The sequence below is a fragment of the Astyanax mexicanus genome, chromosome 3 (assembly GCF_023375975.1).
Source record: "Astyanax mexicanus isolate ESR-SI-001 chromosome 3, AstMex3_surface, whole genome shotgun sequence".
Lineage (NCBI taxonomy): Eukaryota > Metazoa > Chordata > Actinopteri > Characiformes > Acestrorhamphidae > Astyanax > Astyanax mexicanus.
Genome location: NC_064410.1, coordinates 13,015,831 through 13,032,572, shown reverse-complemented (window position 1 = coordinate 13,032,572; position 16,742 = coordinate 13,015,831). Strand labels below are relative to the sequence as shown.

The 16,742-nt window shown below is 41.3% G+C and overlaps 1 protein-coding gene across 3 annotated transcripts in view; it reads right to left on the bottom strand.

Moving 5' to 3' along the window:
- Positions 1-1,644: 1,644 nt before the first annotated feature.
- LOC103035315 (protein shisa-8) overlaps positions 1,645-16,742 on the bottom strand; it is a 119,231-nt gene continuing 104,133 nt past the window's right edge. For all 3 annotated transcript variants that reach the window (XM_022682925.2, XM_022682928.2, XM_022682924.2), the window contains one exon: positions 1,645-3,470. In XM_022682925.2, the coding sequence (XP_022538646.2) occupies positions 3,007-3,470 (464 nt within the window). In that variant the 3' untranslated portion in view covers positions 1,645-3,006. The remainder of the gene's footprint in view (positions 3,471-16,742) is intronic.

The following is a 16,742-nucleotide window of genomic DNA, read 5'->3' as shown; positions in this document are numbered from 1 at the left end:
ATGCTCAGTAGTTCTGTCTAAAATAATCCTGACGTGAAGTCACTTGTTGCTTAGACTCTGAACGTTATTGCCAGAGAAATTCTCAACCTCAAAAAAAAAAACACTTTCCTCAATCCTCTGGCATTAGAGCATTGAGGATTGGCCTTATCATCACAGCTCCCCCTACTGTCTGGAGGCAGCAAAGTCATAGATGTATATGCAGAGAGATGCAGAGTTTTTACAGGGAAGCAAGTTCCTTTCAAAAGCCTTCTGAAGGTCGACCCCAAAACACGTTCCAGCCAATAACGTTGCTTTTTCCTTGCATGGGTTGCATGTACTGTAATTGGCTCATCTCAGAGCTTCTGTCTGGTTGGATGGTTGCTGTGAGTCGAGGTGGCCGGTGGCCTTGTTTGTCCTTGGCGAGCCACAGGCTCACCCGAGGCCAAAAACAACCCCCTGGAGGCATCTCCATGGAGACAATACCACAGATCATAGCAGGTCCAGATAATTAGATCACATGGCCAGATTCAGCATAGACCCGCAAGACTGCATTAATGCAACCCTGTGTCAATCAGGTTGTTTAAAAATGGACTTCGGTCTGGGAAAACTCAACAACTGCATTTCCTGCAGATCTGACCTGGCAGTTTGTCTCACAGTGGAAATGAACTCTTTCTCAAAATAGCGCTGGAGACAGAGAATGAGGGAGGGAAGGAGGGAGGATGGGAGAATGGGAGGGAGGGAGATGTACTTTGGTTTCACTGGAGAATCTTTTGGAGACCATTCGTTCAGGTAGTAAGACGTTGTCGAGTTACACAGTCGGCGCTTTGATTTTCCAATTCTGTCTCGTCCTTCGTTGGGAAGTGGTCCAAATCAATAAATCCCTCAAGCGTTCTTACATCCCTTATTATCCTGTAACAGTCAAGATCTGCATATCATCTACATCCTCTACGGCTCTCTGGAAATCTCTCTTTGCCAATCCTGTAGAGGTCAAAATGTCTTATTGCTCTAGTCTGAAAAGACTGAATTCGCAGAGATTGCATCAATTATGCCATTTGTCAGACAGGGAGAGGAATGAGAATCATGAATGTGACAGAAAGAGGGAATGAGAATCATGAATCTTTTAGGGAGAAACCCGTGGCGTAGCTTCCCTTTTGTAGTACGTCCTTTTACTGCAGTGCTACGCTTCTTGCAGTCATGCAGTTTCGTATTCATGCTGGTCTCGTGGCAGAGTGTGTGTCTGCGTCTGGCTCTAGCGGAGATGCAGGATCTGAAGTTTCTGGCTCTGCCGTGTTAAAGATGGGCCATCATTAATTACAGCGCCCCCTGCAGTGCCGTGCCAACGAGTCAGTCAGACGTGTAGCTTGGAACAGCTTGGAAGGGCTGAGATCCAGCAGCAGCGGCAGCCATCACTCATCCACCCCTGCCTGGGAAATGCTAACATCTGATCTACTCTGCCCTCACAGAGGTTAGCGTAGAATAGCACAGCCTCAACCCATCCTTCAAAGAGGCTTCCATAGAGTAGAATCCACCCTGACCCTGGGCAGAAAGTTATGTATAGGAGAGCTTCTATTTATTTATCAAGAGTAAACTGCTGGCTTGGGTGCTCTGGGTCACGTTTTTTATAGGGTAATCTGATGGGTATTATCATGCAGATGTTAAAGAGTTCAACAAGCTCAAAATAGCTGTATTCTTTCACGCCCGTATCGAGCGTTCTCTGTGTGAACAAGATGTCAGTCTCAAAAGGGAATTACTCACTTTTAGCAAGTGCGTCATGTCTGCTGCTAGCAATAAATTAACTGAGGTGAAATCATCTAAGGTGCGCATGCATATATAAGGATTGTTAACATGCTCATCCCTGAAAGGAGACAGATATATCCAACAGTGTCTCCAACAGAAAGGAAGAGCAGTCTCTCCTGAACTCCTTAACCGAGACTTTAGCCCCTCTGTTGCTATGATACCCTGATCTCCTCGGGCAGCTCTTGTCCCTGGCACTGCTCCTGCGTATCTGAGCTCGGTGACCTTGAGTCTACCTGTGCACTTTGCCTTTTTGCAGGGGGTAGGAAAAGAAAAGCAGAAACACAAATAGCAACAGCTGGAGAGAGGCTGTGATGGCTACACCCTGGAGTGATGTCAAGAGTGCCTTTGTCCCTCTCGACCTCAAAGTCTTTAGAGTACCTGACCTGACTAAAAGAAGAGTTTTGAAACTGTTCCTGTCTCACTGCAAGTTTTGTGAAGTTGTGGAGCCACCAAAATCACACCCAATCACAACCCAACCCTTAACTCTAGCAGCACCCAGTTAACACCTTAATGACACTCAACTGTTTGTCTACAATTGATTTTTAGCCAACCTTACTTTTATTAAAGCTATATTCAGCTCTGTTTTAAACCCTATAGCCTAATATACCTAAGCCTTCTCCCCAAACCAATAACACCTAATCCAATCAATGGCTATCCCTGTTCTAAACCATTTATAACCACAAACTCTAACAACAATGCAAAATTCCTAAACCTATCCATGCCCAACCCTGTTCCTTCACAGCTCTTCTCCTTCCTCACCTTTCTCAGTCCTATGCTCTAGATCTGTCTGAGTGATGTCTCCCAGTGTGTCATCCAGAGGTTGTTGAGAACTGACAGCCCAATTGTTCTGTCCAGACGGGTGTGTGAGGAGTGGGATGTTGGGCTTTGAGAATGCCCCGCTCTGGCAGTGCAAGTCACCACACTTTGGGACTTAACACAGGTCTTGAGATCGTGGAGACCAGACAACCGAGAGACACAGGGGGAGTTAGAGAAACAAGACGTCCAGGAAATCCCAAAGATCAAAGAAAGAGAGAGAGAGAGTCGTGACTGGTTCTCTCCTCTTCCAGTTCTCTCCAACAGTAAAGAAAATTATGACAACTACCAACTTTACTTTTATCTTAATAAAACCAATTCCAAGCACACACGTTATTTTATAATCTCCTCCTTTCTCCTCTTCCTCCACAATTCCCTCGTCCTCTCCCTCTCCCCATCGTGACTCCAGCTCTGCGTTCACACGGTCACCTCTGTCTTGCTGTTTGTGGGCAGCCCCTTGTGTTTTGGGAGGAGGTGAGGGGATTGGCCGTACCCCAGAGGCTGAGAGAACAGCTCTGGCAGCGTCTCTATGCTAAACTGCCGCTTGTTGGAGTAGGCCTGGCGCCGGCTGTTGGGGTGCGACTGCGGTGGTTGCGGCTGGCCCATGAGGGGCACCTGATGCTGGACAGGGCTTTTGCTGGGGTCCCAGGCTTTGAAGGCCGAGCTGGAGGTGAGCGGGTGGGTGTTGGTTTTGGAGATCTTGGGCTTGGGGAACTGGGCGGGCGTGATGGTGATGGCGAGGGGGGCGTGGATATCCGGAGGCGGCAGGAAGGGCTTGTCTTTGGGATGGAAGGCGATGGGTTGGAAGGTTGCGGGAGAAGACTGGCGGTGTGTGTAGTCCACCATGGGATAACTCTTGTAATAGTCTCTGGCAGCCGTATCTGCAAAGCAGAGAGAAAGGGAGGGTTAGAGAATGGTACAAAGTGTTCAGGGATATACAGCCCAGAGTATTGACATTCTCTGCCATCTATTACATAAGCCACAGTCGGGGATTTCAGACCAATGTTATATAGTATAGAACTGCAAGCAACTTCCCAGAAGCACCACTGGAAACTGTTGTTTGGAAGGTAAATGAAGCATGAACATTTGACAGCTCTAAATGTCTGTGAAAGATTGGATCAAAACATCTATTGCAACAAAATTATCTTTCTAAAGGTTTTCTAAAGGTTGTTGATGTATTACGGATTACAGATGCATTTCAGACCAGTTGGTTCTTCATGATAAATAGAAACAAACTCTAACAAACTAACAAACTGATCTAATTTTACAAGGAAAGGTAAAGTAAATAATCAAATACAGAACATTGCTGGAAATAAAGCAATTCCATGTGAGAGTTTATTAAATTCAGTAAATAAATATAAAAACAAATAAATATAAATGGATACAAGAAGATCAGCTGCTTATTGGGGGACACTGGTAGAACCAAAAACAGTTCCTCACTTAATAAACTTATGAAGTTGAAGATGTTGTTTGAATTTATATTGAAAAAGTGCAATGCAACATTCCTTAGTCCGTCTTTTCTATTGGCTCCTGTAAACCTTTATTTGCTCACCATCAGTGTGTAGTCTTGCCCCCCAGCCCTACGTTCCTCTGGGTATGCAGTTAATTCAGTTAATACTTAATATAATGGTTGACTGCTTGCCTACATTGTTGTAGGTCATAAGAGCAAGTTACCATTTTTTTTTACAGAATACAGTATATACAGTAAAATACTGTTTAAATAAATGACAGTAGATGCACTGTAAAATAACAGTACAATACTTTTGGTGTAGCTCACCTCCATTCTCCCACAGCGTTCCGAGATCGCATTTGCCCAAACACCCTTCAGATTGGGTGACATGGGGCATAATTTGCCCTGATAAATCGTTTTTTCTATCGTTATTCAGCTCAAGGTAGCTCCACTCCTTCTTGCTAGAATCCGGAGAGCCCTGACATTTAAAACGAGGCATTAATAACTTAAAAAGTGCACAAGAAGCTTAGCAGCTTAGAAGCGTAGCAGCCGGCGCCAGGAGTAATGGCGGTGCTCGGAGCTGAAGCTAGCGTTATGGGATGTAAACAGTGTTTTTAAAAAGCTTCTTGTGCACTTCTTTAATTATTAATGCCTCGTTTTAAATGTTAGGGCTCTCTAGATTCTAGCAAGGAGGTGTGGAGCTATTTTGAGTCTGGATAACAGTGGAAAAAAGCTTTTATCAGGGCAAATTATGCCCCGTTTCACCCAGTATAAAGGGTGTTTGGACAAACTGTTACAATTTCTGGATCTCGGAACGCTGTGGGAGAACAGAGGTGTGCTTTTCAACAAAGGTAAGTACTTTTTTATCATGTTTTACTACAGCAAAAGTCCATTTTACACCAGAGTTCTCCTATAATGACTGTAGCTTTACAGGACAATGTTTTACAGTGAGTTAATTCTCTATTCTATTCCCTGGCTTTAATATTGACTTGTGTTAAAGCCTGTGTGTGTTGTGAGCCTTACAAAGGCGACGTCTTAAAAAGGCAGAAGTACGATTTAATCACGAGCAGCTGAGAATCACTGGTTCTGACGCAAGCCCGAATGCCCCAGGGTTTCTCTTCAACATACACTCACACACACAAGCCAAGGCTTTGCCCCCAGTTAACATGGAAATGAATCCGGAATCTAAAATGCTAAAACGAATCTCTCACGGGCAGCGTCTGCCGGAGAGAGCTCTCTCAGATAAGAACAGCAGCAGCAGAGCTTGTGGAGCTCCAGGTTTCTTGCTACAGCTGAGGATTTATTGTTGCACAGATGCAACATTCTGAAAATAAACACCATCAGTCATTACAGGTGGAGCATTTACGCTTTACGCTTTTATTTACATGCTCATTTAGGCCTTGGTTCAGACAGGAAGCTCTGCAGTCACAATAGCTAAAATATACACCTGTGATTCAGTTTAACCAAAACTAAAATTTAAATCATCATGAAAATCTCTTGTGACCTGTAATATTGTTATACTGTCAGGTGTAGCAAGAGAGGAGACGCAGAGAACCGACACAAATGCAATTTATTTATTTACAAACAGGAAAATAAAAGAAAACTTAACAAAGATACACAGATACAATATGACTGGATAAAAAGAAACAGAGAAACAACTTTACTGATGTGAAAAACGCACAAGAACCGTCAATCAAACGCTGAAACAAAGGGGCAATATACAGCTCTGGAAAAATAGAGACACTTAAAAATGATGAGTTTCTTTGATTTTACAGAACTGAAAACCTCTGGAATATAATCAAGAGGAAGATGGATGATCACAAGCCATCAAACCAAGCTAAACTGCTTAAATTTCTGCACCAGAAGTGTAAAGCATAAAGTTATCCAAAAGCAGTGTGTAAGACTGGTGGAGGAGAGCATGCCAAGATGCATGAAAACTGTGATTAAAAACCAGGGTTATTCCACCAAATATTGATTTCGTATGAATATGAACTTGTTTTCTTTGCATTATTTGAGGTCTGAAAGCTCTACATCTTTTTTGTTTGTTATTTCAGACATTTCTCATTTTCTGCAAATAAATGCTCTAAATTACAATATTTTTATTTGGAATTTGGGAGAAATGTTGTCTGTAGTTTATAGAATAAAACAAGAATGTTAATTTTACTCAAACATAAACCTATAAATAGCAAAATCATCAGAGAAACTGATTCAGAAACTGAAGTGGTCTCTTATTTTTTTCCAGAGCTGTATACACGAAAGAGAACAGGAAACACCAGGGGAGAGGTAATGAGGGGACGGAGCTACAAATGACACGTAGGAGCACTGAAGAAAAAGGCAGAGACAAGGAGAACACCGAGCCAAGAGCAAGAAAGCACATGGCTAGAAAAAACACACACAGGAACACAGAGACAGAAAAGGACGGACAGAAAACAGGACAAAAACGTGACAAATACCTGTAATATTCTCTATGCACACACATCTGCCCATTTTAATACACAATTACTGCATCATTTACTGAATTGAACAGACTGGTCAAAAAAATATCAAATCGAATCAAATCACAATCAGATTTGTCACATGCACACTTATGTGTAGTTAGGCCTGAGATGAAATGCTTTCCCAACAGTCTGGTCATATAGAAATACAAGATAAAATGACAAGATGGATAAAAAAAGAAGAAATTTTAAATATTATCATATGAAAATATCATATTTTAAATATCAATGCAAACACAAGGTTAATAAGTCACAGAAGTTCAGAGGGTAGATTACTTTATTTTTATATTGAAATATAGATTAAATCTCATGACTAGCTTTCATTGAATATACTGTATTTTTCGCACTATATGACGCACCAGATTATAAGACACACTATTTATAAATGTGTATTTTCTGGTCTATTTTCATACATAAGACACACTAGTAAGTAACAGGGGTGTCGCCATGTTTACCTTCTAATTCAGCAGGTCTCTGCTGCTGGGTGGTGGTGAGGGTGTAACTAAGTAAAGTAAAAAAAAAAAACAAGCACTGGACGTTCACTTACACATATTTCTCTCCTAAAAACTGTTTGTTTGGGTGAGCAAAGCACTTCTGTTTATTTACAGTAAGCTTAGATTATCAGATTTCCACTAAGGCTAGCTGCGGTTAGTGGCTAATGCTGCCCGACAGCGCTACACTGAGGAACCCTGAGTGTTCCGGTAAGACAGGGTGCTATCAGCTAGCGGTTCATTCCATGTAGCTTGTTTTAACACAGTAAACATGCAGACTACAGTCCAATATACTCACCTCTGAGTGGCAAAAGTGCTAGCGCTGTGGTTAGCGGCTAATGCTAATGATACCCCAGCAGTGCTAGCCAGGGTTAGCAGCAGGCTACAGGCCAATAATACTCACCTCTGTTCTGAGTTAAAAAAAAAAAATCCCATTATGATTATCTTACACTGATTTTTTTAAATATATATTTTTAAAAGTTTTATAAAAAGTATATAATGTATGATATAATATATGTATGTATTATATGTATGTATAATAAAAATAAATTTATCACTGACTAGGATGTGAGAATGCTACACTGAGAATTGTGAATTGTATTGTGTTTTCCAATCTGTTAAATAGATCAGAGCATATCTAAACATGAATTAATATTTTTTTTTTTAAATAGAAACTTGCAAAAATATAAAATATGCGCAAAAATATCCATATATTTAAATGTGTCTCGAGTAGATGACATCACCAAAAACATCATTTGACCAGGGGTGTCCAAACGTTTGTGTGAAAGAGGATAATTCATCCAGAAACCCACACACAGCGTAATGCCCGAGAGTCTAACGGAATGCATTACGGCTTCCACCGCGCCGAATACATTAGCATTCCTGATACTATTAGCCTGTGTGATGTGAGGTCACCTGTGAAATCTGGACTTTGAAACATTAGATCAGATCGGATCAGAGCGGCGGCTTCGTTTTGGTGAAGTCATCGCTGCACGTTAGCCTATTAGCGTCAGTGAGAGAGTGCGTCAGTGTGTTAGCAGCAGTGATAGCCGGGCGCTGCGTGTTAGCGTATGTTAGCGGTAGCGGCAGTCAGGGTAGAGTGGGTTAAGAATAGAGTGTGTTAGCCTGTCAGTTTGGATTAGCTCATCTCGGCTGAGTGCTGCTCGGTGAGGTCACCGCCGCTAGCATCAGTGCCCTCAGACACTAACAACCTTGCTCCTATCTTTTTTTTTGTCTTTTTTTTTGTCTAAGTGGAAAAAGGAAATCACTCTTGTTTACACCCCCCCCCCCCCCCCCCCCCCCCATAATCCCTCTCCAGTCCGATCTCACTATTGATTCCATCAAAATCATCACACAGAGACGGAATAGGTGCTGACAAGTCAAGTGTGTGTATCAGTATGAGTGTGTGTGTGTGTGTGTGTGTGTGTGTTCTGTTAAACATATATGACAGCAGATGCGAACCAACTGAGGCCTCTGCTCTGTCCAGATTGCCTCAGACCGCTCGGACACGAGGGAACTCATCTGTAGTAATTGTAGGAATGCAGCGGCGGCGGCAGCGCGGACTGTAATCAGCACACTTGTGTTTCGATGGTGAGCGAATGCACTGAAACAGGTCGTTATAACTAAAATAACGCCTAAAGCTACAACCATACAACAGACTTACACTTCCATCACATTAAACATGCAGCTGCTGAATTAACATGAAAGTCACACACACACACACGCACACACACACACACTATATGCAGAAAAGTATTGGAACACCTGCCCATTACACATATAGGACCTTTTTTTTCTGTATAATATTACGTTCTAAACCCATAAACATTAATATGGCTTTAGCCCCTGTTTGCAGCAACAAATTTTTAATAAGATTATTAGGACACCTACATATTTAGATTAATAAATTACTTTATAAAATCACATCCTCAACCCATATGCATTAATATGGAGTCAGCCCCTCTCTTAATTAACTGAAACAAAATTTTTGCTACACTTACACATTACACTTATAGTAGCATACTGCGTTATAAAGGAATTTCAGTTTAGCACCAGGGGCTGGAGTACCATTAGTATTAGTCGCTAACCACTACTTTCCCGTTCAGAGGTGAGTAATATCGCCCTGTAGCCTGCTGCTGGAGCAACATTAGCATTAGCCGCTAACCACTACTTTCCCGTTCAGAGGTGAGTAATATCGCCCTGTAGCCTGCTGCTGGAGCAGCATTAGCATTAGCCGCTAACCACTACTTTCCCGTTCAGAGGTGAGTAATATCGCCCTGTAGCCTGCTGCTGGAGCAACATTAGCATTAGCCGCTAACCACTACTTTCCTGTTCAGAGGTGAGTAATAACGCCCTGTAGCCTGCTGCTGGAGCAACATTAGCATTAGCCGCTAACCACTACTTTCCCGTTCAGAGGTGAGTAATATCGCCCTGCTGCTGGAGCAACATTAGCATTAGCCGCTAACCACTACTTTCCCGTTCAGAGGTGAGTAATAACGCCCTGTAGCCTGCTGCTGGAGCAACATTAGCATTAGCCACTAACCACTACTTTCCCGTTCAGAGGTGAGTAATATCGCCCTGTAGCCTGCTGCTGGAGCAGCATTAGCATTAGCCGCTAACCACTACTTTCCTGTTCAAAGGTGAGTATTATCGGCCTGTAGCCTGCTGCTGGAGCAGCATTAGCATTAGCCGCTAACTGCGCTATTGGTTAGCAGCTAATACTCTAGCCTTAGTGCTGGAGAAATTCGTGAATCTAAGCTTAATGACGTCAACACCTAATTTGCATAATACATGTTTTTGAAGCTGTAAAGGATTAAGGTTGTGGGAGTGAAAAAAGTGTGTAAAAAACACCATAAATATGTTAGAAATGTTACAAATGAACAACTTCTGTTGCTTTTTAAATAGGCCGTCACTTTTTTACAGTAACTTTATTTTTACCTGAATTACATAAATGAGTTTTTTTTTGCCGTGTTCTTAAATGTTATTATAAGAGCAGCAGTTAGCCAGAAGTGTTAGTTTACGTTTTTTTTTTTTTTTTTTTTTTAGGGTTTTTCTTTGTTTTATGTTATTATATTTTTTTTTTTTTACGTTTTCTTTATTTTTAAAGCTATCATAGGTAAATTGTTCAATGGTTCAATAGATATTTAGCTTTTTACAAAGAGGCAGACACTGTGGAGGAGGTGAGTGACAGGCTATGTGGTGAATGAGGTGAGAGACTGACTGAGACTGTGTGAGTTAAATTCAATATTCACACTGAAGACAGTTATATTTATATCCTGATCTGTAAATACGGGGCGGGGTCAGTCAGCGGTGGCTGTGGGTATTGGTGGAGCGGTGTGTAAGCTCTGACTGAGAGACTGCAGTGTGAGTGATGTGGGCGGGGCTCACGGCAGCAGCCGCTGCATCACGGCTGAAGAGAGCGTGTGTTCATCTCAGAGTCGCCAAAAGTCTCCAATAACACCACAAAAACTCGCTAGATTTGTCGGTAGTTGTTTTTTTTTTTTTATCAGGGATTATGTCACACGCAGCACCGTGCGCAGTGCCCTAGTGCCTGTAAATGTAATGGTCCAATGAAGGTAATTTAAAAACCAGGACATTTCCTCACTTTTTGAAAAAAACCCGGGACGACCGGGACAGGATGTGAAATACTGACATGTCCCGGGAAATACGGACGTTTGGTCACCCTATGTTTACACCACACATAAAACAGATTAGCATATATACACATTATACACAACCATTAAAGAGTTTATTATGTATTTTCATCAAACAACACTGAAGGTCTGATACTTTGATACAATGTAAAGTACTCAGTGTACAGCTTGTGTAACAGTGTAAAATTGCTTTGTCCTCAAAATAACTCAACACACAGCCATTCATGTCTAAACCCCTGGCAACAAATGTGAATACATCCCTGAGTGAAAATTGTCAAATTGTGTCAATATTTTGTGTGGCAACAGTTATTGTCCAGCAATGCCTTAACTCTATTGGTCATGGAGTTCACTAGAGCTTCACTAGAGTCACTGGAATCCTCTTCCACTCCTCCATGATAATATCACAGATCTTGAGCTCCTTCCATGTGAGGATGCCCCACAATTACTCAATAGGGTTTAGGTCTTAAGTCTTGAGTCTTCTTTACTTTTATCTTATTCTGAAAAGCAGTTGTCATCTTAAAGGTGTGTATGGTTTTATTTTGTTTTTATATTTTGGATACAATGTTTTGAATAGTTTATTACTAATCATTTTGAGAAGGGGAGACTGGCTCTTAGGTATTTTGATATACCGTAGTCCAATCTTGCCCCATACAAAAGAAAATGGACACTCATTCTCTAGAGCATTACACGGTCAGGTTCCAGATTATGTGGCTAAACTTCTTCACCCTCACTCATCAGCATGTTCTCAGAGGGCCATTAAGCTAAATCTGTTCTCTGTACCGCATTCCCATTCCCAAAGATTTGTGGGAAACAAGCATTTGAAGTTTTGCTCCCAAACGGTGGAACACTGTGCCTCCTTCACTAAGATCTGCTGATTCTTTTTAAAAAGCATTTAATGAGCTTCCTCTGTAAGCAGGCATGGGATAATGCACCATGCTGCATTTTATTTAAGTGTCTGAGAAAATTTGCTGTATAAATACATTTTACTTGACCCTAACGCTTTCCCATTGTCCCCCTTATTAACAGATCATTACTGAATTCACCTCTCCACAACCAGTAATAGCAAAGTTACTTTAAAAAAGTAATCTGATTACCCCTTTAAAAAGTAATTTAGTTACTTTATGGATTACTTGATTTTAAAATGAATTAAGTTACTTTTAAGTTACTTTATTAGTTATTTTCACAGCACACACACACCTCTGCTGCCTCAACATAACAGTTTTACCAAAACTCACTTTACTGGAAGCTTCGCTCCACTTTGGAACTTGTTCTGTAAGTGTGCCGCTGCAACTACAAACATTTCTTAAAATTTATTTTTTTTGTTTTTAAAGCTAGTTAGCACTTCATCCCCAGAACAGAGTGCACATCCAATCTTGATATTGATCATCTTTAGCTGATACAAACTCAAAATAGTGTCTGTATTTCCAGATAAAAACGCATATCTCTTTTCCCTTGCTGTCTGTGTGTGTGTGCATGTGTGAGGTAAAGAGAGAGGGGGGCTAGCTGTGTGTGTGTGTGTGTGTATGTGTGTGCATGTGTGAGGTAAAGAGAAAGGGGGGCTCGCTGTGTGTGTGTGTGTGTGTGTGTGTGTATGTGTGTGTGAGGTTAAGAGAGAGGGGGGCTCACTGTGTGTGTGTGTTCAGCCCTAGCGCTATTTTTAGCCTGTTACCTTGCTAGCCTGTTGTTATTTTGGCGCGGTTGCGGTCGATAGTTCCAGCAATAAACCAACGATTATGGCATCACATCAATGTCAAAAGTTGGGGCCAGCCATCAAGCTGGCGGTGCTCAGAGGGAGCAAAAGTGACCTTGCTCCTTCCGGGTGGGTAGATGGCGCTCTCTCCCCACATCACTAAAGGGTGATGTCCGCAGCAAAGGGCATCTGTGAGCTGATGTATCGGAACCGAGACGCTGCGCTTTTCTTCTGAGCGTGCTGTGATGCTGCTCGGCAATGCTGCATCAGCAGCAGCTCGAAAAGAAGCGGTGGCTGACTTCACATGTATCGAAGGAACCACGTGCTAGTCCTTACCCTGCTGGTGTGTTGGAGCATCACTAGTGATAGGGGGAGTCCTAATGAGTGGGTTGGGTAATTGGCTGTGCAAAAATTGGGGAGGAAATGGAAAAAAATAGAAATAAAATAATAAAAAAAAAGTCGGGGCCACAAAAATACCAGCTGAAAAAAAATAACCGGCATGTTTTTAAATTTGCTTCTCACGAGCGCAAATGTGAAAGTCACGAGCAAAAAAAAAGGTTATTGTGTGCACGCTGAACAGAATCTCCCTCTTTTTTTTCTCGAGAATTCACAGTTCTCCTCGCCCGCTATGAGAATTACCTGCGGCTGCTGTTTTTGCTTGAGTGAAGTTTCTGCGCATGAGTTTTAAAAAGGGTGGTTTTGACAACTTGGGGGCGGGGTCACCTCCCTCAGCTAATACTATTGGCTGATATCTCCAGGGGTTGTGACAAACCGCCTACTACCTACTTCCAGAAGAAAACGAAGCGGAGAGAGAAGGACAGCAGAAGAATTAACTAACTAGCTATGCTAAAATGCAACTTCAAGTTCAACTGTGAATTCGAAAGGGAAAAAAAACACAAAGAGGGAGAACAATGAAGCTTGAGAGCGATATTTTGTTCAGGGCCCACACAATTCCCCTTTTTTTGCTTGCAAGTTTGACATTTGCGCTTGCGAAAAGTAAATTTACACACACAAAATGTTAAAACACTAACATTTTTTTCACCTGGTAGTAAACGTCTTTCTTGTCCTTACTTTTAATGCCTCCAACCAGATGCTATGGTATCTTTTTACAAAGGAAAACGGCAAAAAAGCAACTCACAGTGACTTTTATAAGTAACTTTAATCTGATTACTTAATTGGAAATAGTAACATATTAGATTACTCATTACTGAAAAAAAAATGATCAGATCAGAGTACAGTTTTACTAAGTAACGCATTACTAACAATACTGTTCATAACCCTCTCCAACAGACTGTAATAAGAACTGGTCAACAGAGCTCATTTTGCAGCATAGCCGTGACTCATGGTCATGCTAATTTGCTCAAGAAGATGCTAATTGAAGAGCTAATTTGCAAATATACGCAAATCAGCACTTAGCCAGTGTGCTTTTCTGAATTTGGGAGTTTGCCCTGACTGGAACTGGAACATTCATTGAGGAATGGAGCTGTGAACTGGCTTATTCCAGACCGTGTCACGCATGCCGTCTCTTTTGTTGAGGGTCTCAGAGCAGCAGAGCGGAGTGTGTTTTTGGGGAGCGTGAGGAACGCAGGGGCTCATTGTTTGGGGGGGCTTGTGTAAAGGGGCTATTATATTGATAATGAGTCAGTCTGAACAGATCCGCTTTCAACTGCCGCCTACTACTGCCAACCTGCAGATTAGAGGACCGCAAATCCCAACACACACACACACACACACACACACACACACACACACTGACAGACACACTCACTCAACGAACTGCCTCATAGCTTGGTGTTCAGAACCTGCCTACATCATTTTTTGTCAGTGTTGTTGTTCTGACCAATATTAAAGGACACACAAAGTTTAAAATAATCTAGTTTTAATAAAATTATTTGTAAAGAGTTTCGGTAACACTTTACTTGGATGGTCCTTTTGATGGCCTCTTTGATGCTCAACTGACTTTCAACTAACACTCAACTGCATGTCTATTAAATGCAAATGAACTTAAAGGTGAAAGTAAATTATTCTCTATTGAATATAACCCTACATTCAACTCTAATCCAAACGCTTATCCAATCTTAATATTTTAGGATTGAGTTTAGGGTTAGATTTTAGGTTTAGGTGAAGGTAAGGGTAAGGTTTAGGTGTAGGGTTTGATTTTATGGTTGATTAAGGGTTAAGGTTAGGGTAAGGGTTAGGTGTAGGGTTAGATGTTAGGGTAGATTAAGGGTTAAGGTTAGGGTTAGGTGTAGGGTTAGGTTCTGTTTTGAATCATTTACATTCAACATAGGGTTAAGTTAAATTTAATGGACATTCAATTCAGTGTTAGTTAAAAGTCAGTTGAGCATCAAAAAGGCCATAAAATGGACCATCCAAGTAAAGTGTTACCAGAATTTCAATAAAATGTGGCCTACAAAATGTTTTTAACGGTCTGGTCTTTAACGGATTCTTCTAAAATTGAGGCTTTAAAAAAGAGTTTATCCTAATTATGTTGGAGTAACTGTCTCTACTGTCCAGAGAAGTCTTTCTATTATTATTACTATTATTTTCTTGTAACATTTGTTCTTAAACTGTTTTCTTAAATTACAATTGTTCTTATAGATGTTTTTAATTTGATATATCTTTGTTTTAATAATGTTTTATCCATGCTTTATTCGTATTTTATTATTGTATTTCCTTTTTTATTATTACATGTTTTTTTTACATATTTTCTTTGTATTTTCTCATTTGTAAAGTACTTTGAATGACCATTGTATACGAAAGGTGCTTTATAAATAAACTGTCCTTATATTGCCTTGCCTACTTTTGCCATGTGATTTTGAAGATGGGCTGAGAGGATCTAACTGCATTCACTGACAGTTTATGTTACTTAATGAGGAGTTTGGATGATCCTCAACTTCCCAACTCATCCAAAACGTATTGGTTGGAGCTCCATCTATGTATCATTCCAGAGAACACAGTTCCGGGGCTCCACAGCTCAATGCTGGGAGGCTTTATACCCCTCTTGCCCACACCTGACATTAGGCATTATGTTCATTATGTTTATGTGCTCCAGAGAGTCCTATTCTATTGGCAGTACAGGACATTACAAAGCAGTGTTCCAGACACACACAGTTCCTCCACACACTAGATTCACCCTCTTACCCTGCATACAGCTAAGCCCTTCTGTAGTTTTCAGGGCTAACAATGTCAGGGCTAACAAGTAATGGAAGCCAATTAGCGCGGTGCTAACTGCCGACCTAAACCATTTAGTCCGTGTTTATAGACATCAGTGTGTCCTACAGAGGCGTGTTAAGAGCGTGCTCAGAGCGAGCAGCGGGAACAGCGTGAGATACACATGGTGGCGTCACTCACACAGGAAGTGAGCATATGTCCCACGCAGGAGCATGCAGGGGGGCTTCAGACAAGCCGTTCATCCGCCCTCGCTCCATCCGCCTCCCTCTGATTCACCTCTCTCAATCTCTCACTGAATCTGTCGCTCTTTCTTCATTAGTGTGAGTAAGGTACTGCGCTCTCACAGGACAGAATCACTTAAAATTCAGTGCAGAAATTACGTTACACTACATTACATTACATTACATTACATTACATTTGGCAGACGCTTTTGTCCAAAGCGACTTACAATAGTGATGTACAAAAATAATAGAAGTTTAAAGGTAAAACATCTTTAGATAGGGCTTAAAGGAGGTCAAAGGGAAATAATGGGATAGAGGAGTAAAGGAGGGGAAGAAGGAAATGAGGTTAGAAGTAGTTAGTGAGAGATAGTGAGAGATTCTCCTGATCTGGTAGTAGAAGGTAGTTAGTAAGAGGTGTTAGGAGAGTAAGTTCTCTTTGAAGAGCTCTGTCTTCAGGAGTTTATTAAAGATAGTGAGAGATTCTCCTGATCTGGTAGTAGAAGGTAGTTAGTTAGAGGTGTTAGGAGAGTAAGTGCTGTTTGAGGAGCTCTGTCTTCAGGAGTTTATTAAAGATAGCGAGAGATTCTTCTGATCTGGTAGTGGAAGGTAGTTTGTTCCACCATTGGGGAACTCTGTATGAGAACAGTCTGGATTGTTTTGTGTGAATGTTGGTTTGGTAAAGCGAGGTGACGTTTATTGGAGGAGCGCAGCGGCCGGGAGGTAGCGTAAGCCTTCAGGAGTGACTGCAGGTAGACATGGTTAATAAAACCAAAAATCAACTAAAACTATAATTAAAATTGATAACAGTAGGTGTAAAAAGAATCTATAGTAATAAAATGTATGTCAGATCCTTTGTAGAGCTAAATTACTTAATTAACTCTGAGTTGGAGTATTTTTTTTAGCTCAAAATAGATTTTCTCCATCGATAAACTGAAACACAGATTTTTGAGTGAATATCCATGACTTTTCCAAAACTTTC